At 42.9% G+C, this 27,234-nt stretch overlaps 1 protein-coding gene across 1 annotated transcript in view; it reads right to left on the reverse strand.

The window, feature by feature from the left end:
- Positions 1-116: 116 nt before the first annotated feature.
- Positions 117-27,234, reverse strand: part of LOC134909360 (retinoic acid receptor responder protein 1-like) — a 67,094-nt gene continuing 39,976 nt past the window's right edge. Inside the window, exons 2-6 of the mRNA XM_063916143.1 lie at positions 9,915-9,977; positions 9,598-9,772; positions 7,035-7,171; positions 3,664-3,726; positions 117-2,854 (exon numbers count right to left, since the gene is read on the reverse strand). Of these exons, the coding sequence (XP_063772213.1) occupies positions 2,714-2,854; positions 3,664-3,726; positions 7,035-7,171; positions 9,598-9,772; positions 9,915-9,977 (579 nt within the window). The 3' untranslated portion in view covers positions 117-2,713. The remainder of the gene's footprint in view (positions 2,855-3,663; positions 3,727-7,034; positions 7,172-9,597; positions 9,773-9,914; positions 9,978-27,234) is intronic.

Genomic DNA, 27,234 nt, shown 5'->3' on the forward strand with positions numbered 1-27,234 from the left:
AATATACATAATGTAACAAGACTGGAAAATAGGAACAATGGCAGCTATAACATCTAAGCAAGTACAAAATATACAGTATTAAAGCTGCAAATATGAGTATAAAAATACAACAATACTTTTTAATTAAAATAGTAGACCTTTTATTCCATATATTTCTATTTGGCGGTTTACATGAAGTGTGGTTTCTGGACAACAATTAATGGAACATTTCAATAAACAAGTGATACATGGTTACATAAAGTACAAACAACAGCTGGCTGTCTAAACACAGGTGTTGATCTCATAAAACCTACTTATATTCTTTATTATTAACCATTCTTATGTGCTCAACAAAAACTAGCTTATGCTGACCAAAACTGAATAACAATCGATCAGTTGGGATTTATAACCCTACTCAGCCCATGCAAGTACGTGCATCACTTTTAGTGCCTCAGATTCATTTGCAAGTACACAGTTAGAACTTAAGAAGCTGGGGTTTTTTTTTCAGCAGAGAGTGGTGTGAGAAATAACCTTTCAACTACAGGCCTGGAAAACAATTGGTCCCTATGCATTCTGTGGCCCAGTGCCGGACATTATATGTGAGCATGTTTGCCATACCTAGAGGATCCCAGACTGTACTGGTCCAATGATTTAGCTGCTTGCTTAAACAACTGGATGACAGTACTTTTCAAGGTCACATTCGTTTTCAAATCAAACTATTCCTTCATGTGGCAATAGGAGTGTATACTTGATCAGATTCAATAGGTGAACATTTTGGAGGCCAGGCACTTTGCATTGCTCAATGTTACCAGCCCCAGCTGAACTGTGTGTAACTGGGTATAAGCCGCTTAAAAGTAAAAACTAAGTTTCTCAATCATTAAAGCTGCTTAATAAAATTGCTCTCTGGCAGTTACCAGTGATTGCAAACATGACAATGTGGTAGCCTCAGAGAAGCTGCCTATGTTAGTGACAAGGTTGGTGATTACAGTACTTTGCAGGTGGTATTCAATGAAATAACTTTTTGTGCAAGTATATTTACACGTCCCTTTGTGCTTGTGCGCAATAAAAATGTGCACAATTGTGGCCTTTTCACTTTTATGTCATTAGTGACCAAAGTCAAAGAAACATGCACAATATAATTGTTATACTGTACATACATGTGAGTGCAAACTATTATTGTGCAGTCATTCTCATTAGCTCAGTGTTAGTACAGATGTGCCTGAAGTTTATCATACTGTGCTATCATCTGCACACACTAGTGCCGTAAAGAAAAAATAGAAAATCGACACATGGATGCACAGATAGGAAAGCTGTAACGTCATGATGTGGCCTCCTGCCTCCTTGATGGCACAAGCTCCTGGGTTACATGTATCATTGTGCATCTCAGAATATCACTATACGTGCTGTATATGGGTGACTTACAGTAAGTAAAAGCAGCACTGGAACTTCACCAGTGTCTGTAAACTGGAAACAGGAATTCTGTATGTTTTATTCTAAATGTTCATTTCTGATTTTTATCCTGACTTAAATGATGTTGCCCACTTTACTATGTGCTGTTGAATCATGTATACATTGCACACAAGTAAAATAGTCTTCCGTAATTTTAATCATGAAAAGGCATAATTTTCATGTAATGAAAATGTTTTACTATTTTGTTTCTATTGCTTACACATGACTGTATAGAGAGTCAGTAGTACCTATAACATTTGTCAGTCATCATGTGTAACGGGTCAGTAGTACAGTATAGCCTACATATGAGTGACTGTATCTCCAATGCTAGAGGACTACAAGTAATATGAGGGTCAGGCTCATACACATGGGGATTTTACAAATGTTGCCAAAACCTTATACTCTTTACTTTTAAAAGAGTGTTCTCAAAATCCTTTCCTGGAGCATAGTGTGCTACATACATATTAATGCGTGCTTCCCTACAACACAATTATATGTTACTGAGCGTTGGCAGTTCTGATCACTGCTGGCAATGTGGAAACTGACATACGGAAAGTCTAGAACGCGCTTACCAGGCTTTCAGGTGGCATCTTGTATGTGTACATATTATTACCTTTCATGTGTATAAGTTCTTGTGGCTACAATTACTAGGCAGTGCTCTCAAAGCAACCGTATCTTCAGCCGCTAAATTGAAAGTGGCAATTCTATTCAATACTAGGTGTACTGTGTCTCAAATACAATTTGTCTTTTAAATTAAATTGTAAAAACCGCTGAAGACTCTGCGATTTCAGAAAGCGCTAAATAGTAAAGGAAGCACTTGGTCTTCAAAGTGTAAGGAAAACTATGACTATGAAAATATATAACACAGTCCATGTACTATGCCCACAGCTTATCAGTGAGTTGTGGCCGAGGCACACATTATACTGAGCACAAGTAGCAGCTATAGTAAATATCCCTCAATATACACTAGAACGGGGATTTAGGGAATGTGAAATAAGAACCCAGGTATGTACAAGTCATGTTGTCCTCTGATCTTGTCCTTTGGTTCTAGACCATAGACAGATGGAAATAGTACTATGGTGATGGCAACATTTGAAAGATGAAGAGAACAATGTAGAAGTTACTAAGTATTTTCAAATCTAAACCTAATACTGGGCTTGTCAAATAATAATGATTGCAACACACCTTTTGTGATAAGTCTGGAATTCACAAACAGTGGTAACTTTTTACACCATGAATATTCATAACTGACTCCTAATGTTATAGTTGATAGGATATTCTATAATTATTTAAAATTCCCCAGGAAAGCTGATCCTTCCTCTGATTTGTTTCCAGATCCATTCTCTGAATTCTCTGTACAGGTATAGTCCACTTTGGGTGACTTTCCAGACATCCAGACAACATGGAGACTACAGGGCACCATTTCCTGAAATAAAGCATTGTTATTAATATTTTTTATTATCTTTTACTTCCAATACTCTACAAAGTGTACATAAACATCTAAACAATTGAAAATAAGAGTTGTAAAGTGTAATTTTTTATCCATGACAGCAAACCATAGCACCATACTGTAAGTACCAAACATTCCTATAACACCATAGGCTGTGTAGGACAAATAACGGGGAAGAGCTCCCCCTAGCCTGAAGGAGCGTCTAGTAGCAAGTAGCTGGAGGAGTAAATTCTGTACTCAGTGATCCTGTACCCAATGTATGGTGAGCATTGGCATTTCTATCATGGGTGCAATGTGTGCAGTGCACACAGGCCCCTGGGTCCAGGGGGGGGCGCACACTGCACCCATGTTGTTTATACTTACCTTTCCAGAGTCCTGCGACTAGCGCTACAGCCGCTGCATTTGTCGCAAAAGTCCAACCAAATATGGCCGCCGCGCATGCGTAGTTCAAAATTTGTCTCCAGACCATGGCGGGCGCCATGTTTCTGGAGACCTACACATGTCCAGTAGACTCCGGCTCAACGCCGGAGCCTACGGCGCTGTGGAGAAGAGGGGGCCCATCCGGAGTCTGCACACAGGCCCCCTCCTCTCTTAAAACGCCCCTGATGGTGAGCAAACACTGTTGGAGTCACTGAAGGGGAGAGGGATACAGCGGAGCAGAGCTGTGGTGACATGGATAGTACTACGGGAAGAAAAAGGCTTGTACTCTATTAATGTGTTAAATCACAGTGTTTACACTAAGCATTATTTTCACAAATACATTTAATTTCGACATGGTGACTTACCTCTGATGGTCTTTCATGAAGATCGATATCATAGTCAAAAGCAATTAAATCATCCTTTCGAATCTTAAATAAATAAAAGAAATAAGCATGATTTTTTTCTCTAATTATTTATTTTGTAAAGCAGTGAACACAAATACACACACATAGGTGTACCATACGTAGGCAAAGTAGTAACAAGTAAAAGGATATCAGGATAAGACTTTTACATAGATCATCAGAAGAGGAAATAGCAAACAAGCATGGGTGAGAAAGGCAGCAATGAAAGGTAAAACTAACATACAGTATGGATTGGGAATGGGGGTACCAAGGATGTGTTATTGTCACAAAGAAAGTGCGGGTGCAAAAGATAAACCTTGTGGAAAATCATGTCTGCTGCTGAAACAGTAATATCATGCATGGATATAAGTTTTCCAAGTGTAATGTCTCTGGTAACGCCAGGAGCCAGAACACACAACCGGCCAGCACCTTCCATCCAAGTAACCAGAACAGTGTAAAAGATTTAATTTCAGTAAGTTATGATCTTAGGGTAAGTCCACCATATATGTAGGATGACTCCGACTGCACTATTGCACCTTCAGCACAGGACCTCACACTGTCTCATACACGATTTCAAATTTTGGAACTTTCCTCTAGTCTCCAAACCTTTAAGTGTTTCCTGAAAACTCTCCTCTTCTGACAGGCTTATCAGATTCCAGAGTCTCCCCCATAACCTTCAGAAGCTATCATGCACAATTAAATCCCCTCTATACAGTCTACACTAGAGGTTTTCAAACAATGGTCCTCAAGGCACACTAACGGTCCAGGTTTTAAGTATACCCATGCTTGGCCACAGGTGACTTAATTAGTACCTCAGTGAATTTGATTTAACCATCTGTGCTGAGCCATGGATATACTTAAAACCTGGACCGTTGGGGTGCCTTGAGAACCTCTGGTCTACACATAACCTCTCATATACAGATGCGTCCTCTTACATCTTTGCTCCGTGCGCTACAAGTCACATTACACATAACCCATAAGTGCCGTGTGACTCTAGCGCTGAGCTTTTTTTTTGCCTTTTTTTCTGTGAAAATGTGCAAAGTAATATAATAGGACGCACAAGCAGCTACTGCTGATTAAAATGATATGCAGCATGCCTATATTATGTGTGTGACTGCCACTGTATTTGTATACAAAATGCTATGCTACGAATGTGGTATAATAGATAGACAGTGTCTAGATAGACAGTCAATAGATAGACACCATATGTTGGACAGTCAAAAGGTTGACAGGGTGAAAAGGTCGATAGGGTCAAAAAGTAGACATGATAAAGTAGACAATACAAAAGGTTGACGGTAAATTGTAGACAGGGTTAATAGGTCGACATGGAAAACACTAACGTGGCATTATACACACAGAATATAGGCATGCTGCATATCATTTTAATCAGCAAAAGCTGCTTTGCGTCCTGTTCCATTCCATTGCGTCTAAGACGCATTTTCACACACAAAAAAAAAGACGGTGCGACTTCAAGGGCTGTTAAGCGTGACTGCAGCAAGGATGCAAGAGGACACATCTGTATTTTGTCTTTATTCACTTTCACATCCTCCTGACCCCAGGCCAGCATTGCTGTGTGACCATATCATGCAGACTATTAAGAACTTTTGTAATCCGGCAGAACCATTATGCAATAGGTAGCATCTATTCCTTGTATCAATTCCTATTTCCCTATAGATTGTAAGCTTGCGAGCAGGATCTTCCTACCTCTATGTCTGTCTGTTATACTCAGTTTTGCTCTATTACTGTTGTTCCAGTTGTAAAGCGCAACGGAATATGCTGCACTACATAAAAAACGGTTAATAAATAATCTATAAATAAATAATATTGTATTGAGTTTCAACTACCACAGCACTATAACAGGGGATGTAGTTATGTGACGGACGGTCACATAACCGGGTGTAGTAGTGTATGCCGGTGGCCGGGCTCCCGGCGACCAGCATACCGGAGCCAGAATCCCGACCGCCGGCATACTGACAGCTGGGCAAGCGCAAATGAGACCCTTGCGGGCTCGCTATATTTTCTCCCTCCAGGGAGAAAAGGTGTTGGTATGCCGGCGGTCAGGATTCCGGCGCCGGTATGCTAGTCATCGGGAGCCCGGCCGCCGGCAAACAGAAGACCACCCACATAACCTCTCCCTTCTTCCCAAACAAAGACAGTCGGCATGCTAACTAGAAGGGATTATTCCCACTCGTGGGTGTCCATGAAAACCATAGAGTGGGAATAGATTACCGAGCCCGCAAGGGACTTCGTTCTGCTCTCCCCCACCGCCAGCATTCCGGGGGCAAGATGCTGACCGTCGGTAACACGGCCCCAACCCTACAAGAGAAGGCACCAGTCACTTGGTACACCTTATTCCATTTTATAAGGTGGCTTATGTAACTCATTCTTGTCCGAGTGCTTATAGTGCCTATTTATCAATGATAACATTTGCAATGCAACCTGGACATTCCGGATATTGGTAAATCGGGCAGCATCGCATCATAGAAACCTATGGGTGCTGTGGGCGGCAATGGAGGGATCTCATCAGGTATCGGAAATACCTGCTGCGATCCTTCCTTCTTACATTGCAGGGATATATAGTATTTGTGGCTAACCCCTGAAAACTGGTGTTAATGGGGATATAGCCGCAAATATTATTCACTAAATGGGCCCCTGTGAGAGAACGTATCTTCCAAGATAATAAGTAATATTTGAGGTAGTAGTGGATGTACATGTACCAAGAGCAAACATAGAGTCTCTGTTGGGGACCACGGTCTGCTTACTGCTGTAAGGAGAGAACGCCATTTTCAGTATATCAAGAGATCAGTGAGGGGAAGAAGTCTGTCTTCACACAGTGAGGAAAGGGAGCAAAAGGAACCCTGTGGAGCGAAGTCACCCAAAATAGTTATGTGCAAATCAGTCCAACCTGCAACAGAAGCTGGGCGCGGTCCCAGTGGGAAGTCTTCTTGTAAGTTATGGCTACCTCTGAATTCCATCAGTTAACGTCAACAATGCAGGGAAGGTCCAGTAGTTGACTGAGATAAATGTGAAATATTTGAGGAACCTACATAAGAGATTGGAATCCACCCCCTCAGTATAAACCCACTATTTGGTAATATCCTGTTTTGTCCACTCCAGGATCTAATTGAGCATAGCTGCTAGGTGTTGGCCCCAAAAGGAAAGGAGATGACTATCACCCTGGTGCCTCTGTATGTAGAGGATCTTGTGCTCTGAAATGGAACCTTCTGAACAACATTCTACAACCAAGCATGCTATTTATTTGGAGAAATGCCTTATCACAGTCCACAATGCTAAAATTAAGACATAATAAGATGTAAAGTATTATTGATTCTTACCAATTGCTTTACACTTCTGATTTGTGCCATGCTGTATTCTCGGTTCTCTGTGGTCTTTTCCCATATAAGGTAGCTGCTTCCCAAAATAGCCAGGTTCCACACAGGTTCAAATTGTGGGTCAATATACCCAAAACTGTCTGAGAAAGCAGATGGAGACTCATTAGCCATCTATGCCACGATGTCAGACAGGGCAAGGTATGACTACCTGTACTTTATATACATAACTAGCGTCTGTCCAAGGCTTTATCATGGATGTCTGTTATTGCTCAGTGGAACTAATTTTACAAAGACAGTAATATTGTAATGTATATTGTCAAGCATTTGTTTTCTCCTTAATTGCTCCTCTGACCGTAGTTTTTACATTGTGTGATGCTGAAACGTACAGACAAATAAAAATTTAGAAAAAAATGAATTGTCTCCTTAGTTCATACACAGGGATGCGGTCAGGATGCCGCCGGACGGAATCCCGGCGGTCGAAATACCGACGCCGGAATCCCGACCGCCACAATCCCGACATATTCTCCCTCCGTGGGTGTCCACGACACCCATAGAGGGAGAATATAATAGTGTGCCGAGCGTAGCGAGGCACCGTGCCCGCAGCGTGGCGAGCGAAGCGAGCCCGCAAGGGGCTTCGTTCCGCTCACCACCCCTGTCGGGATTGTGTGGTCGGGATTCCGGCGTCGGTATTTCGACCGCCGGGATTCCGACCGGCGGCATTTAGTACTGATCCCCATACACAGTCCCAAGGGGTACATTTCTTTAAAAAAAACACCTATGTACAGACACAACCATTACAGCTTTATTAGAAGTATAGACAACATGGTGGAAAGAAACATACCTATAAGACACCCAAAATGTTATAATATGTATATTCTATAAAATATGTGGCTTTATATATAATACATTGCAATACTGTATTGGGTGACAATGTTAGCGTATTTTTGCAAGAATACTATATATAAAGCCTAGAGACTTACACGAAGCAGATCAGTTCCGATCAAAGCTGATTTTGGCTGCTGCGGATCCAGTCTTCCACAAACCCACTTCAGTTTAATAATTAAGGTATTAAAGAGGGACCCTGAAGACGACTGGACTACATTATTTAAACTACTTAATCGATGACCATTATCTGGGACAGATCTTAAAATATCTGCGATAAGAGCTGAGTATTGTAATTTGTTCTTGCTATTATTGTAACTGAGGCTACTTTGTTATTTACTTGCATGTTTTCATTATTGTAACTTAGATAAATTAATGCTTATCCTTTTTGAAATGTCCTATGTCAGTTTCCATATTTAACACATTGTATCCCAGAACCTGGTCGTCTGCGTTTTCAACTCACAACAAATACCCATATGTCCATTATAGTGTTTTGATCTAGTACTATTTCAGATACTTGTTTACTTTTTCAATACAATAAAACTTCCTACTGCCCAGGCTTTCACAGAGCCAACAAATGTGATGGCCATGCAGCGGTATGGTTACATACAGTAGGTAATTGGGGAAATACGAACTCTATGTTGTCTTATCACTGCCCTGACTGTAGGTCACTAAGAACAAGTATTAATATTGCTGGTGCGTAATCTGGATACATAAAAATACATTATCTCATTACTAAAGCATGACAGCAATACATCTAACCACAAGTGTATTAAGTAACAAGAATACTTACTCACTGATATAACTGCATAAATTAGTAGATAATGACCAAGTAACCCATGACCTATATGTGCTGAAATATAGCAGCCACATTTTAAAATATACAAGCATATTCAATAGCAGGCAAAAATTTAAAAACCCCTGCGCCACAGGCTTTTTCCCCCCGCAGTCACAAGATTTTTCCTATCCAATTGCTGGCTAGAAAATTGTTTGTGGTAATTTATAGGAATTATTGTGGTTTTTTTCTCACAGCCTAAGAGCAAGTCTAAAATTTTTTAAAATACATATTTTGAAGTAAAAATGTAGGGGACCCCTCCAGAACCTATGGACAACCCCCCCTAATGACTAATTAGGCAATTGAAAATTTTCAATTGGCCCAATAATTACATGTCATTATTGGGATGAAAATTTTTTTTTTCCTTAAATTACCCCAAAAGATTTTTTTATACAGCCCAAATATTCTTAAAATATTTATTAAAACAAAAAATAATTGCTCTTTATCTTTTTATAAAAAAATTTTAACTTTAAAATGGCTACATATTACTCCAAAATCTCCTTTTTTCTACTATTTTTTTGTTGCATTTTTAATTTCATTTATTTGTAATTAAATAAAAATCGTTTCCTTTTTTAATTTTTAATTTATAAAAAAAAAAAAACGGCAGCCATTTGCAGCATTTTAAATGTATATTTTTTTCTTTAGGATAGTAATATCCTTTATTACTGTTGCCCAATATTTATTTATTTTTTTATTTTCATTTTTTGGGGGGAAACGCTGTTCCCCAATTTTTATTTCTTTTTAATATCCAAAAAATGATGTGGCTAACTGGATATGCCTGATAGTGTTCTAATTCTAACGTGATCTAATTCTAATTCTTACGTGACACTGTAAAAGCAAACATCTCACCAGGTATGTGACCTCCAGTAATAGGTATAGTTTGTTCCTTCATCAGCTTGTAGAAATTGTAGTCCTCGTCTCGGGCTTGCTTCTGGATTTTGTTGCTAGAACAGTTGACATTAATGGCAGGTCGCGGTTTCTCTTGTTGGAAGAAAACTGTTGCTGTGCATAGTCCAATATTTTCCTACAGAACAGAAGAGTTCTCAGTAGTTAAACCATGTAGTGTACAGGGCAATGTGACATCTCTGATGTGGCTGTCAGACATACCCTGGCATGCACACTATTCACTATTTATCATGTGCAATCATGATAAATTACAGACTTACCATAGTTTGGGAGACTCTGGCTGTAAATTCCACATAATATTTATTCCCAATTTCTGGAACAGACTGCAAGAAAAAAATAAGGTATGCCATTAATATACACACTGTGTGTATACACAAATGTGTCTGTCATTTTATGACCGTAAACTTATGTTCACAATAAACTCAAAGTTTACTATTGCCTATGTGTAATCCTCTCATTAGTCTGTTCTGTAAATAATTACATCTAAATTAAAATTATTGTATTATTCACAAGCACTCACACACACATATATATATATATATATATACTGTATATATATTTATATTTTCACAAAACGTCAGATTTCAAAACTTGTTTGCGGTTGCTATTTATTACAAGACCAAGGAGTGCCTCTGCCTTTTGGGAAGCTACCTACTGAATGCTACCATGCCGAGGACACCCCAGGCAAATTATATAAAAGAGTGGAGTACCGGTGTTCTGGACATATATATATATATTATCAGTGCATAACTATTCTTGCAACTGACACATAGGACCATCAATAGTTGGTAGATGGAAGAGAACTGATGATTATGGAAAATACTGGAGCTCAGCATGAGCCTATTTGGCCTTTTAAACGTAACAATGGGTCAATTTGTGAGATATGAAACCACAAAGCTTATCTGTAACCAGTGGAATCTGGATGACATTCACATATTAAACAAGAGTGATTGCGTGTGACCATTCACTGCAACATTGAATCTGGTCTTCATACGCTGGGATTGTAGACATGATTTATTGTTCATGTGTCTGAGAGCGTCATGCCTAACCATTGTAAAGATTGCTGTGTATCTTCTATTTCTGTTTGTCTCTGATATGTTAGTAAGTGCATTCCCACAAAGCACAAATCACAATTTGCCAGGAGACACGTACGTTAAATAGAGGAAAAATTTGTGGTCCAATCAGACCAAACTTTAAATTTTTAACTTGTAGAACTTCAAGCGCAATGCTTGGTGCAAGCCGAAAAAAGGGCAATTCCCCAAGAACATTATCCCCAGCATGAAGCATGGGGGTGGAAGCATAATGCTTACAAGATTCTTCTGTGTTTCAAAACCTTTCAGAGCACAAGATGTAGGAAAACCACTGGCAGCCTTAAAGACAGAGGCCTGAGGAGAACATTTTCCACCAGGACAATGGGCAAACCATAAACAAGCTCCCAGCAAGTCTTAGAACTATGGCAATGAATACTTATGTAATTAATTCATTAATTATTGTCAGTTTTTATTTGTTGTTAATGAAGGAAATTCCATGATGTAAGAAATTAAAATGCAAAAAAGAACTGTATGTCATGACATATGACTGTATGTCAAGATATATGTTGCATCCAAAACTGTGACTGTTATAAATGTACTGTTTATCAATGCAGTATTCTTTTAAAGTTTCATTTTTCTTTAAAGAAAGTACTGTTTCTTCTCAATCTGTTACTGAGAAGAGAATCTGGCAGAAGTGTGGAATGTAATGAGCTTTGTTTCCGCAGCAGCGTGTTCCGTCCGCTTATCCGCAACACAAGACATGAATAATAATTACTAGGGGTGATATCCATTGATGTCTCTTCACCAACAACTGCTCCACATGGGAAAAAGAGCCACCAATCCCTGTTTACGCTTACATACTGTACAATACACATACACTGCATTTAGGGACAACATTTAACATGGGCAGATAGAATTTCAAATAACTATTATGTCAGTCTGTGTTATAAAGTTGCATAAATATCTGTTTGTTCTAGGATATCTACAGGAAACTCTGGGGTTTAGGTGTAATCTCTAACTATGAACTAAAGTAGTTCGATATTCATTAAATGATCCTTGAAAGCTATGAGTGATTAAATACTGCAGAATGTATTGGTATTTGTCAGACATGGCCAACGTGTGGCTCTCCAGCTGTTTGGAAACCACAAGTCCCAGCATGCTCTGACACAGTTTTGCTATTAGGGAATGCTGAAACTCTATCAGGGCATGCAGGGATATGTAGTTTCACAATAGCTGGAGAATTACAGGTTGGCCAGGGCTGGTGTATGTGCAATGTTAGTGAAATTGATAGAAAATATAGCAATTCCTCCTTGTTTCTAACTTATGCGCCCTACACATTTGCCGATGTGTATGGCGATCATATGGCAATATGAAATCATTCATATTGCTCCGTGTTTATGCACCAACGACGAATGATGCGTGGCCCCACGGTCGTTCATTGTTGGTTCTCTGTCACTTTGCAATGCAAGTCAATTTGGATGATGATCGATCATCATTCAGATTAATCATCGTTAAAATTGCAAGCATCGTTTAGTATGCAGGCCCCTTAAGACCCTGTACCTGTACATATCTTTATTAATTAGCTTCAAATGTAGAATCAATGGAAGTAGTATTGCAGACTATATAAACCCAAATAATGACACCCTCACAACATAAAGGAATTGTATGGGCCCCTTGGGAAAAGATCCAACTGAGGCTGCGCTTGGCTTCTCTGCCAGTATGCCCAGCGTTCTTTATGGAGTTTCCGCTGGTTGTCAGCAACAAGCTGTCACTGACTTTTACTACCAGTTCTGACTGATCCAACCAGTCATGCTCCAAGTGTAAATATCAACTGCTGCACTTGAATGTAGTGTCAATGGGGGTAATTCAGAGTTGATCGCAGCAGCAAATTTGTTAGCAGTTGGGCAAAACCATATGCACTACAGGTGTGGCAGATATAACATTTGCAGAGAGAGTTAGGGTGTGTACACACGGTGAGATATTTTCTTGAGATTTTGACTATATAGTCAAAATCTCAAGAAAAATTAGTGCAGATCGCAAGGTGAAAGTCACCTTGCGATCCCGATGCGCGGTCCCGCCAGGTCGGCATCGCAAGAAAAGATAGACTGTGCAGGCAAGTCAATCCTTGCTAGATCGGTGTACTATCTAGTTCATCTGACATGTCAATGACATCTCACATAAGCCAAAATCTCACATAAGCCAAAATCGTATGCACACATAGTCCATATCTCAAGAAAAGTTAGTCAAAATCTGTGCTATCTGGCCTCTGGGGAGTTCAAGGGAAATCGCAAGTAAAAATCGGGCATAGCAAGGATCTCACCATGTGTACACACCCTTAGATTTGGGTGGGTTATTTTGTTTCTGTGCAGAGTAAATACTGGCTGCTTTATTTTTACACTGCAAATTAGATTTCACTTTGAACACACCTAAATCTAACTCTCTCTGCACATGTTATATCTGCCCCCCTGCAGCGCACATGGGGGGTCATTCTGACCCGATTGCACGCTGCGCTTCGTGTGCTGTGCCTGCATTGCGACACCACTAGCGAAGAAAGCGGTCGCAGCGGCAACCGCAAGAAGATTGACAGGAGGAAGGCGTTCCAGGGGGCGTCAACTCACCGTTTTCTGGGAGTGAAGATCCAAATGCAGGCGTGTCGAGGCGTTTGGAAGGCGGATGTCTGACGTAAATTCTGGGACCTGCAATGCTGGATTCATCGCACAGGGTAAGTAAGTCTTACCCTGATCTTGTTTTACACAAAACATTTTTTGCATAGCGGGGCTGCACAAAGAATCGCAGCCTTGCTATGCAGAAAACACTCCCCCATAGGCGGCGTCTAGTTGATCACACGGGCAGCAAAGAGTTGCTACGTGCGATCAACTCGGAACGACCCCCATGGTTTTGCCCAACTGCTAACAAATTTGCTGCTGTGATCAACTCTGAATTAGGCCCAATGTTAGAAGAGACATTTCTGCCACCACCAGGTTCCTATGCTGGCACTTGGAATTGCTGATGTTTCTTGGGTAAGGTGTAGCTGCTGCGACACCTTTACGCTACACACTGTCTATATTCTTCCTGACCGTCTGAATCGAGACAGCTGAATAGCTGGCAGAGTGCTGGCTTAGGAATCCAGAGCTCAAAGCAGGACAGCCGGGGGTGGATTAAAGCATGCCCTTTAATCTCTTGGTCACAGTGACACAGCCAAGATCAGTGTTTTACATGAACAAATATGATCTTGTATGTCATGGTACTTGCTGGCTCATACAGTGCTTATAGGAACTGTTACTGTATACACACACCAATGGATGTAGTGATGTTAACAACTATACAAACAGTATGTAACTAACTTTTATACAGTTTCTACATACAGTGCTGGAGAGGGTAAACCAGCCACCACTGTTTAACCAATTCTCCCTGACCCTCCCATTTTTTCCATGAGGGTCAGTCCAGTCATGTTATTCCATGAATTTATTTAATTTAAAGGTTGGAAGGTGTGGGTGTGTGTGGGTGGGTGTGTGTGTGTGGGTGTTCACTGCCCTACTTCCATGTGCATACATCTGCCAGGGAGGCTCACTTCCCTTTAGGCACCCTTGCCTTTAAGTCTGGGTGAGGGACATTTTATCTGGAACTTCCATCCAGGCATACAGTAACCAGGGCTATGTCACTAGGGTCTAGTGCCACATCCAAGACAAATTTGGCTACAGAAGGTTTGGCCAGATCAGATCAGCTCCCCCTGGAATCCCTGGCAGACAGAATACACTGAGTTCCACTATGAGCTTTGCCTATGCGGACCCCCAGGATGATGCTGCTGGGACATTAGGGCTGATTCAGAGTCACACATTACTACAACTGCTTTAGCGTTTTTGCCGTAGCAGCATCTGCAACTTTTAGCTAATTCTAGTGCCAGCCCTTCCCCTAGTGTTTTTAGTGTGCGTCTGACTGTGCAAGGTCTGAGACACCCACTCTGTGTGACCAAACTATCTTTTGCACCAATGAAAGTTGCACCGCCCCAAAGTGCAGATTTCCATCAGAGTACAGCCTCCAATGTGAGTGATTAAGTGTCTGAGATAGCAACCAGTTCAGCTTGTGACACGACCATCTTCGTGTGTCTGAATAACCAAAGCCCAGGACTGTCCAGCATCACACTGTGTAATGCAGGCACTGCACCAGTTTTTAGGGATTTTTGCACATGCACTGTAGCATAAAATTGCTCAGCTCCGTGAACAGCGGCATTGCCTATGACTCAAAATCAGGCCCATTACTATATGTGCTACCGTTATCCGATTCCCAAAACGCAGCACTTCATCCGGGTTAGTTAGAGCCCTACGAGAGTAGCTGGGAGGCTTCTGCTGCTTTCACACTTATCCATGGATTTAGGATGAGAGGTATGGCAGTCTGACACCACTGATCTCCCAGATACACACTGCCCCCCCCCCCCCCCCGATAACTGTTATTTTAATACATTTAATCTCCAGATATATTGATAAAGAATTTCCTAAATCAGGTGCATAGAAAAGGGATGATGATGATGATGATGATGATGATATGGTTGGTTATAAAAGTTCCGTTGGATGGGCCACTGTTGCTGTTACAGCAAGATGGCTGTACAGTCCTTTTAATAACATAAAGTTGCCTAGTGTAGAGTTGTAGTGTGGCCGACTGTATATTCAGTACTGATAAAAAGCCTAAGGGGAAGTAATGCTCTAAAAAGCAAGCTGTAATGAGGAAGAAGATGCTCTGTAGAGGAATAGCATATGGTCTCCCTACAAACTACAATGTATATCTTGTGCCTTTCCTTTAGTTTCTAATATGATTTGTTCTAAAATAGCAATCACACACAATATGCTTAGCAAATGGATTCAGACATGCTGCACAGTTTTGTGTGAACTTATCCTTATAACTAAATGAAAAGCTTATATCTATTATGAAAAACTGTAATAAGTGGTGTATACTAAGTATAATATATACATTTGGTTTAGAACAGTGGTTCTCAAAATGAGGATGACCTCAATCTAAAACAGCCAACCAGGCAAGGGCGTAGCTACCATAGGTGCAGACAGTGCAGCTGCTATGGGACCTGGAGCTGAGAGGGGCCCACCTTCCCTGTCAAAGTTACATGTGTTGTATATATTTTTCGAGTTTGGGTGGTATGTAGGGGTCCTTTCAAACTTTTTCCTTGGGGCCTGCAAAATATCTAGGAATGCCCCTGGACCTGCTCATTGTAGTGTGGTATAAAATGAACTGGAGGGCATCTTAACATTATATAATATGAACCGGGGGGCACTGTAGTGAAGCACAATATGAACGTGGAGCACTATATATCATAATGTGAATTGGGGGTACTGTGTGGCATAATGTGTACTGGCAGCTCTGAAATGTGACATAGGGTAAACTTAAGCACTACTACGATTCATGAAAGAAACTAGGGCACTACTATGGGGCATAACATTAAATATAATAGGGCATAAATTTATCAACTGCTACAGAGAAGTGTCTCTCTAGAAGCATTGGGACGGGGGCCCCTTCAAAATGTTGCTATGGGGCCCACAAAGTTCTGGCTACGCCCCTGCAACCAGGAATTATTTGTTATACAATTACAGCAATAAAGTTATATGACACAATTCCTATGACTTTTATTGCATTATAAGTGGATATGGAGTCTGTAGTCCTACTTCCTATTGAGTCTAGTGAAGACAATGAAACGTGACATGGTGTATGCATTTATTTTAGGCACACTGGCCTGCAGTGGAAACTGTCACACTACAAATCTGCCCAGAACACAGGTAGGTTACAGGAACAAGGCTGTAGGGTATGTAGCATCATTAACACAACTGATGAGAAATTAATGAAAGAAATGTTATGATGATGTGACACATGGGAAAACTTTGTTTGTTATGTCCATGTGAATTTTTTAGTCCCTGGAGAAAATGTGGTTTGCAAATACTGACAAGGAAAAGAATAATCCTTGTAAAAGGAAAACAGAATGTTCTAATGTTAATTGCATAATACTGCCTGACCTTACAAGACCACTGGCATATTTTATTTATGCAGTTTGGGAAAGTGATTGTTCACTCATTATAAAACGTAGAGCCTAATTCAGACCTGACCGCAGCAGCAAATTTGTTAGCTAATGGGCAAAACCATGTGCACTGCAGGTGGGGCAGATATAACATGTGCAGAGAGAGTTAGATTTGGGTGGGTTATATTGATTCTGTGCAGGGTAAATACTGGCTGGTTGACTTTTACACTGCAATATATATTTCAGTTTGAACACACCCTACCCAAATCTTACTCTCTCTGTACATGTTATATCTGCCCCCCCCCGCAAGTGCACATAGGGGGTAATTGAGACCTGATCGTAGCAGCAAATTTGTTAGCAGTTGGGCAAAACCATGTGCACTGCAGGTCTGGCAGATATAACATTTGCAGAGAGTTAGATTTGGGTGGGTTATTTTGTTTCTGTGCAGCGTAACACACCACCCCCAAATCTACTCTCTCTGCACATGTTATATCTGCGCCCCCTGCAGTGCACATGATTTTGCCCAACTGCTAACAAATTTGCTGCTACGATCAGGTCTGAATTACCCCCATGGTTTTACCCATTAGTTAACAAATTTGCTGCAGCGATCAGGTCTAAATTACCCCCTTAGTAACATATCAAGCTCTGGGGTGCCTATTACATGATGTGTGTCCGTGTTTGTCTAATCCCTGATGCTTTCAATCTGCTGAAGATATTAATAGCGGTGAACTTTAGCTCCAACAAGAACTATACACCATCTTCCCATAGGAACGTAAGATAGATTGCCCGTGTTCTAAACCTTCAGTATTCTATTGTCCTGCTCCAGTAAAGGTTACAAGATTTCCATGTGGAATTTTAGCCTATTCTGTGCTATAGGTAACGGAGCTGGATATATATACACAGTACACTCTCATTCAATATAGGCTCATCACTTCTGAGAACGTGTCCAATGATCAGGAAAGGATACAGGTAAAATGTAGGGATGAGCGGGTTCGGTTCCTCGGAATCCGAACCCGCCCGAACTTCATGTTTTTTTACACGGGTCCGAGCGACTCGGATCTTCCCGCCTTGCTCGGTTAACCCGAGCGCGCCCGAACGTCATCATCCCGCTGTCGGATTCTCGCGAGGCTCGGATTCTATCGCGAGACTTGGATTCTATATAAGGAGCCGCGCGTCGCCGCCATTTTCACACGTGCATTGAGATTCATAGGGAGAGGACGTGGCTGGCGTCCTCTCCGTTTATAGAGAAGAGAGTGAGACAGTAGAGAGAGACACAGTAGTAATTTTGGGAAGCATTAGGAGGAGTACTAGTTACTTGCTGAAGTGATAGATAGTGTGACTGTATATTATCTGACTTGTGGGGGAGACACTGACAGTGGGGAGCAGTTAGAGTCTGAGAGCAGGACTCAGGAGTACATATAACGTACAGTGCACACTTTTGCTGCCAGAGTGCCACACTGCCATTGTGACCACACTGACCACCAGTATAATATATATTGTGATTGTCTGCTTAGGAGTACTACTTGCAAGTTGCTGATAGTGTGACCAGTGACCTGACCACCAGTCACCACCAGTTTAATATATATATATATATATATATATATAAAATTGTATATAATATATATATAATATTGTATACCACCTACCCGTGGTTTTTTTTTTTTTCTTTCTTCTTTATACATACTACTATAGTAGCTTACTGTAGCAGTCTGCGGTGCTGCTGAGCTGACTGTGTCCAGCAGGTCCGTCATCAGTCATTACATAATAAATATATATACCTGTCCGGCTGCAATACTAGTGATATTATATATATATATATATTGATTTCATCTCATTATCATCCAGTCTATATTAGCAGCAGACACAGTACGGTAGTCCACGGCTGTAGCTACCTCTGTGTCGGCAGTTGCTCGTCCATCCATAATTGCATACCACCTACCCGTGGTTTTTTTTTCTTTCTTTCTTCTTTATACATACTACTATAGTAGCTTACTGTAGCAGTCTGCGGTGCTGCTGAGCTGACAGTGTCCAGCAGGTCCGTCATCAGTCATTACATAATAAATATATATACCTGTCCGGCTGCAGTACTAGTGATATTATATATATATATTGATTTCATCTCATTATCATCCAGTCTATATTAGCAGCAGACACAGTACGGTAGTCCACGGCTGTAGCTACCTCTGTGTCGGCAGTCGCTCGTCCATCCATAATTGTATACCACCTACCCGTGGTTTTTTTTTTTCTTTCTTCTTTATACATACTACTATAGTAGCTTACTGTAGCAGTCTGCGGTGCTGCTGAGCTGACAGTGTCCAGAAGGTCCGTCATCAGTCATTACATAATAAATATATATACCTGTCCGGCTGCAGTACTAGTGATATTATATATATATATATATATATATATATATATATATATTGATTTCATCTCATTATCATCCAGTCTATATTAGCAGCAGACACAGTACGGTAGTCCACGGCTGTAGCTACCTCTGTGTCGGCAGTCGCTCGTCCATCCATAATTGTATACCACCTACCCGTGTTTTTTTTTTTTCTTTCTTCTTTATACATACTACTATAGTAGCTTACTGTAGCAGTCTGCGGTGCTGCTGAGCTGACAGTGTCCAGCAGGTCCGTCATCAGTCATTACATAATAAATATATATACCTGTCCGGCTGCAGTACTAGTGATATTATATATATATATATTGATTTCATCTCATTATCATCCAGTCTATATTAGCAGCAGACACAGTACGGTAGTCCACGGCTGTAGCTACCTCTGTGTCGGCAGTCGCTCGTCCATCCATAATTGTATACCACCTACCCGTGTTTTTTTTTTCTTTCTTCTTTATACATACTACTATAGTAGCTTACTGTAGCAGTCTGCGGTGCTGCTGAGCTGACTGTGTCCAGCAGGTCCGTCATCAGTCATTACATAATAAATATATCTACCTGTCCGGCTGCAGTACTAGTGTGATATAATATATATTGATTTCATCTCATTATCATCCAGTCTATATTAGCAGCAGACACAGTACGGTAGTCCACGGCTGTAGCTACCTCTGTGTCGGCAGTCGCTCGTCCATCCATAATTGTATACCACCTACCCGTGGTTTTTTTTTTCTTTCTTCTTTATACATACTACTATAGTAGCTTACTGTAGCAGTCTGCGGTGCTGCTGAGCTGACAGTGTCCAGCAGGTCCGTCATCAGTCATTACATAATAAATATATCTACCTGTCCAGCTGCAGTACTAGTGTGATATAATATATATTGATTTCATCTCATTATCATCCAGTCTATATTAGCAGCAGACACAGTACGGTAGTCCACGGCTGTAGCTACCTCTGTGTCGGCAGTCGCTCGTCCATCCATAAGTATACTAGTATCCATCCATCTCCATTGTTTACCTGAGGTGCCTTTTAGTTGTGCCTATTAAAATATGGAGAACAAAAATGTTGAGGTTCCAAAATTAGGGAAAGATCAAGATCCACTTCCACCTCGTGCTGAAGCTGCTGCCACTAGTCATGGCCGAGACGATGAAATGCCAGCAACGTCGTCTGCCAAGGCCGATGCCCAATGTCATAGTACAGAGCATGTAAAATCCAAAACACCAAATATCAGTAAAAAAAGGACTCCAAAATCTAAAATAAAATTGTCGGAGGAGAAGCGTAAACTTGCCAATATGCCATTTACCACACGGAGTGGCAAGGAACGGCTGAGGCCCTGGCCTATGTTCATGGCTAGTGGTTCAGCTTCACATGAGGATGGAAGCACTCAGCCTCTCGCTAGAAAAATGAAAAGACTCAAGCTGGCAAAAGCACCGCAAAGAACTGTGCGTTCTTCGAAATCCCAAATCCACAAGGAGAGTCCAATTGTGTCGGTTGCGATGCCTGACCTTCCCAACACTGGACGTGAAGAGCATGCGCCTTCCACCATTTGCACGCCCCCTGCAAGTGCTGGAAGGAGCACCCGCAGTCCAGTTCCTGATAGTCAGATTGAAGATGTCAGTGTTGAAGTACACCAGGATGAGGAGGATATGGGTGTTGCTGGCGCTGGGGAGGAAATTGACAAGGAGGATTCTGATGGTGAGGTGGTTTGTTTAAGTCAGGCACCCGGGGAGACACCTGTTGTCCGTGGGAGGAATATGGCCGTTGACATGCCTGGTGAAAATACCAAAAAAATCAGCTCTTCGGTGTGGAAGTATTTCAACAGAAATGCGGACAACATTTGTCAAGCCGTGTGTTGCCTTTGTCAAGCTGTAATAAGTAGGGGTAAGGACGTTAACCACCTCGGAACATCCTCCCTTATACGTCACCTGCAGCGCATTCATAATAAGTCAGTGACAAGTTCAAAAACTTTGGGCGACAGCGGAAGCAGTCCACTGACCAGTAAATCCCTTCCTCTTGTAACCAAGCTCACGCAAACCACCCCACCAACTCCCTCAGTGTCAATTTCCTCCTTCCCCAGGAATGCCAATAGTCCTGCAGGCCATGTCACTGGCAATTCTGACGATTCCTCTCCTGCCTGGGATTCCTCCGATGCATCCTTGCGTGTAACGCCTACTGCTGCTGGCGCTGCTGTTGTTGCTGCTGGGAGTCGATGGTCATCCCAGAGGGGAAATCGTAAGACCACTTTTACTACTTCCACCAAGCAATTGACTGTCCAACAGTCCTTTGCGAGGAAGATGAAATATCACAGCAGTCATCCTGCTGCAAAGCGGATAACTGAGGCCTTGGCATCCTGGGTGGTGAGAAACGTGGTTCCGGTATCCATCATTACTGCAGAGCCAACTAGAGACTTGTTGGAGGTACTGTGTCCCCGGTACCAAATACCATCTAGGTTCCATTTCTCTAGGCAGGAGATACCGAAAAGCTGTACCCAATGTCCACTTAACCACGGACATGTGGACAAGTGGAGCAGGGCAGGGTCAGGACTATATGACTGTGACAGCCCACTGGGTAGATGTATGGACTCCCGCCGCAAGAACAGCAGCGGCGGCACCAGTAGCAGCATCTCGCAAACGCCAACTCTTTCCTAGGCAGGCTACGCTTTGTATCACCGGTTTCCAGAATACGCACACAGCTGAAAACCTCTTACGGCAACTGAGGAAGATCATCGCGGAATGGCTTACCCCAATTGGACTCTCCTGTGGATTTGTGGCATCGGACAACGCCAGCAATATTGTGTGTGCATTAAATCTGGGCAAATTCCAGCACGTCCCATGTTTTGCACATACCTTGAATTTGGTGGTGCAGAATTTTTTAAAAAACGACAGGGGCGTGCAAGAGATGCTGTCGGTGGCCAGAAGAATTGCGGGACACTTTCGGCGTACAGGCACCACGTACAGAAGACTGGAGCAACACCAAAAACGCCTGAACCTGCCCTGCCATCATCTGAAGCAAGAAGTGGTAACGAGGTGGAATTCAACCCTATATATGCTTCAGAGGTTGGAGGAGCAGCAAAAGGCCATTCAAGCCTATACAATTCAGCACGATATAGGAGGTGGAATGCACCTGTCTCAAGCGCAGTGGAGAATGATTTCAACGTTGTGCAAGGTTCTGCTGCCCTTTGAACTTGCCACACGTGAAGTCAGTTCAGACACTGCCAGCCTGAGTCAGGTCATTCCCCTCATCAGGCTTTTGCAGAAGAAGCTGGAGACATTGAAGGAGGAGCTAACACGGAGCGATTCCGCTAGGCATGTGGGACTTGTGGATGGAGCCCTTAATTCGCTTAACAAGGATTCACGGGTGGTCAATCTGTTGAAATCAGAGCACTACATTTTGGCCACCGTGCTCGATCCTAGATTTAAAACCTACCTTGGATCTCTCTTTCCGGCAGACACAAGTCTGCTGGGGTTCAAAGACCTGCTGGTGAGAAAATTGTCAAGTCAAGCGGAACGCGACCTGTCAACATCTCCTCCTTCACATTCTCCCGCAACTGGGGGTGCGAGGAAAAGGCTCAGAATTCCGAGCCCACCCGCTGGCGGTGATGCAGGGCAGTCTGGAGCGACTGCTGATGCTGACATCTGGTCCGGACTGAAGGACCTGTCAACGATTACGGACATGTCGTCTACTGTCACTGCATATGATTCTCTCCCCATTGAAAGAATGGTGGAGGATTATATGAGTGACCGCATCCAAGTAGGCACGTCACACAGTCCGTACTTATACTGGCAGGAAAAAGAGGCAACTTGGAGGCCCTTGCACAAACTGGCTTTATTCTACCTAAGTTGCCCTCCCACAAGTGTGTACTCCGAAAGAGTGTTTAGTGCCGCCGCTCACCTTGTCAGCAATCGGCGTACGAGGTTACTTCCAGAAAATGTGGAGAAGATGATGTTCATTAAAATGAATTATAATCAATTCCTCCGTGGAGACATTGACCAGCAGCAATTGCCTCCACAAAGTACACAGGGAGCTGAGATGGTGGATTCCAGTGGGGACGAATTGATAATCTGTGAGGAGGGGGATGTACACGGTGATATATCGGAGGATGATGATGAGGTGGACATCTTGCCTCTGTAGAGCCAGTTTGTGCAAGGAGAGATTAATTGCTTCTTTTTCGGTGGGGGTCCAAACCAACCCGTCATTTCAGTCACAGTCGTGTGGCAGACCCTGTCACTGAAATGATGGGTTGGTTAAAGTGTGCATGTCCTGTTTATACAACATAAGGGTGGGTGGGAGGGCCCAAGGACAATTCCATCTTGCACCTCTTTTTTCTTTAATTTTTCTTTGCGTCATGTGCTGTTTGGGGAGTGTTTTTTGGAAGGGCCATCCTGCGTGACACTGCAGTGCCACTCCTAGATGGGCCAGGTGTTTGTGTCGGCCACTAGGGTCGCTTATCTTACTCACACAGCTACCTCATTGCGCCTCTTTTTTTCTTTGCGTCATGTGCTGTTTGGGGAGTGTTTTTTGGAAGGGCCATCCTGCGTGACACTGCAGTGCCACTCCTAGATGGGCCAGGTGTTTGTGTCGGCCACTAGGGTCGCTTATCTTACTCACACAGCTACCTCATTGCGCCTCTTTTTTTCTTTGCGTCATGTGCTGTTTGGGGAGTGTTTTTTGGAAGGGCCATCCTGCGTGACACTGCAGTGCCACTCCTAGATGGGCCCGGTGTTTGTGTCGGCCACTAGGGTCGCTTATCTTACTCACACAGCTACCTCATTGCGCCTCTTTTTTTCTTTGCGTCATGTGCTGTTTGGGGAGGGTTTTTTGGAAGGGCCATCCTGCGTGACACTGCAGTGCCACTCCTAGATGGGCCCGGTGTTTGTGTCGGCCACTAGGGTCGCTTATCTTACTCACACAGCTACCTCATTGCGCCTCTTTTTTTCTTTGCGTCATGTGCTGTTTGGGGAGTGTTTTTTGGAAGGGCCATCCTGCGTGACACTGCAGTGCCACTCCTAGATGGGCCCGGTGTTTGTGTCGGCCACTAGGGTCGCTTATCTTACTCACACAGCTACCTCATTGCGCCTCTTTTTTTCTTTGCGTCATGTGCTGTTTGGGGAGTGTTTTTTGGAAGGGCCATCCTGCGTGACACTGCAGTGCCACTCCTAGATGGGCCCGGTGTTTGTGTCGGCCACTAGGGTCGCTTATCTTACTCACACAGCTACCTCATTGCGCCTCTTTTTTTCTTTGCGTCATGTGCTGTTTGGGGAGTGTTTTTTGGAAGGGCCATCCTGCGTGACACTGCAGTGCCACTCCTAGATGGGCCAGGTGTTTGTGTCGGCCACTAGGGTCGCTTATCTTACTCACACAGCTACCTCATTGCGCCTCTTTTTTTCTTTGCGTCATGTGCTGTTTGGGGAGTGTTTTTTGGAAGGGCCATCCTGCGTGACACTGCAGTGCCACTCCTAGATGGGCCAGGTGTTTGTGTCGGCCACTAGGGTCGCTTATCTTACTCACACAGCTACCTCATTGCGCCTCTTTTTTTCTTTGCGTCATGTGCTGTTTGGGGAGGGTTTTTTGGAAGGGCCATCCTGCGTGACACTGCAGTGCCACTCCTAGATGGGCCCGGTGTTTGTGTCGGCCACTAGGGTCGCTTATCTTACTCACACAGCTACCTCGGTGCAAATTTTAGGACTAAAAATAATATTGTGAGGTGTGAGGTATTCAGAATAGACTGAAAATGAGTGGAAATTATGGTTTTTGAGGTTAATAATACTTTGGGATCAAAATGACCCCCAAATTCTATGATTTAAGCTGTTTTTTAGGGTTTTTTGAAAAAAACACCCGAATCCAAAACACACCCGAATCCGACAAAAAAAATTCGGTGAGGTTTTGCCAAAACGCGGTCGAACCCAAAACACGGCCGCGGAACCGAACCCAAAACCAAAACACAAAACCCGAAAAATTTCAAGTGCACATCTCTAGTAAAATGTTCTGCAATGCTACTGAAATTAGCACATATAATTTATGTTTTGTATGGTTACAGCGTTGTTCCTTTATCTGTTACCACTGTAAAACAAGTTTTCCTAAAGAAACCATGATTTTAGCTATAACTCTAGGGATCTAAGGATAGGGCAACAAGTGCAAATGTTGAGCCAGCCCACTAAGGTTCTAGGCCTGTCACTGAGTTAAGAGCCCTACACACTTAAAATTTCCCTTAACGATATGAACGTTCTTGTTCATTAATGAATGAGAACTAGTTCATATCATTCAGTGTGTAGGCACCAACAATGAACGATGCATGGCCCCGCACTCGTTCATCGTTGGTGCCGGGTCACTTATGCATGCAGGCCAATATGGACAATCTCGTCCATATTAGCATGCACTGCTATGGAGCCGGGTGACGGGGGGAGTGAAGAAACTTCACTACCCCCGTCACCTCACCCCTGCCGTCGGGCAGCTTGGCGGCGGATCACAGAGTGTGTAGGGGGCATTACTGAGACGAAATGGCAATTTTTGCAATCCGCTAAATTAAAACCCTGGTGAGATCCGTGCAAGCAAAAAAAATCCTGGGTCTCACTACTTTATCCCTTGACCTCTCGTTTTCCGCCTACGTCTCTGAGCAGACTTATGCTTAAGTGCTTTTTAGAGATGAGCGCCTGAAATTTTTCGGGTTTTGTGTTTTGGTTTTGGGTTCGGTTCCGCGGCCGTGTTTTGGGTTCGAACGCGTTTTGGCAAAACCTCACCGAATTTTTTTTGTCGGATTCGGGTGTGTTTTGGATTCGGGTGTTTTTTTCAAAAAACACTAAAAAACAGCTTAAATCATAGAATTTGGGGGTCATTTTGATCCCAAAGTATTATTAACCTCAAAAACCATAATTTACACTCATTTTCAGTCTATTCTGAATACCTCACACCTCACAATATTATTTTTAGTCCTAAAATTTGCACCGAGGTCGCTGTGTGAGTAAGATAAGCGACCCTAGTGGCCGACACAAACACCGGGCCCATCTAGGAGTGGCACTGCAGTGTCACGCAGGATGTCCCTTCCAAAAAACCCTCCCCAAACAGCACATGACGCAAAGAAAAAAAGAGGCGCAATGAGGTAGCTGTGTGAGTAAGATTAGCGACCCTAGTGGCCGACACAAACACCGGGCCCATCTAGGAGTGGCACTGCAGTGTCACGCAGGATGGCCCTTCCAAAAAACCCTCCCCAAACAGCACATGACGCAAAGAAAAAAAGAGGCGCAATGAGGTAGCTGTGTGAGTAAGATTAGCGACCCTAGTGGCCGACACAAACACCGGGCCCATCTAGGAGTGGCACTGCAGTGTCACGCAGGATGTCCCTTCCAAAAAACCCTCCCCAAACAGCACATGACGCAAAGAAAAAAAGAGGCGCAATGAGGTAGCTGACTGTGTGAGTAAGATTAGCGACCCTAGTGTCCGACACAAACACCGGGCCCATCTAGGAGTGGCACTGCAGTGTCACGCAGGATGTCCCTTCCAAAAAACCCTCCCCAATCAGCACATGATGCAAAGAAAAAGAAAAGAAAAAAGAGGTGCAAGATGGAATTGTCCTTGGGCCCTCCCACCCACCCTTATGTTGTATAAACAAAACAGGACATGCACACTTTAACCAACCCATCATTTCAGTGACAGGGTCTGCCACACGACTGTGACTGATATGACGGGTTGGTTTGGACCCCCCCCAAAAAAGAAGCAATTAATCTCTCCTTGCACAAACTGGCTCTACAGAGGCAAGATGTCCACCTCATCTTCACCCTCCGATATATCACCGTGTACATCCCCCTCCTCACAGATTATCAATTCGTCCCCACTGGAATCCACCATCTCAGCTCCCTGTGTACTTTGTGGAGGCAATTGCTGCTGGTCAATGTCTCCGCGGAGGAATTGATTATAATTCATTTTAATGAACATCATCTTCTCCACATTTTCTGGATGTAACCTCGTACGCCGATTGCTGACAAGGTGAGCGGCGGCACTAAACACTCTTTCGGAGTACACACTTGTGGGAGGGCAACTTAGGTAGAATAAAGCCAGTTTGTGCAAGGGCCTCCAAATTGCCTCTTTTTCCTGCCAGTATAAGTACGGACTGTGTGACGTGCCTACTTGGATGCGGTCACTC

This window comes from Pseudophryne corroboree, chromosome 4 (genome assembly GCF_028390025.1).
Source record: "Pseudophryne corroboree isolate aPseCor3 chromosome 4, aPseCor3.hap2, whole genome shotgun sequence".
NCBI lineage: Eukaryota > Metazoa > Chordata > Amphibia > Anura > Myobatrachidae > Pseudophryne > Pseudophryne corroboree.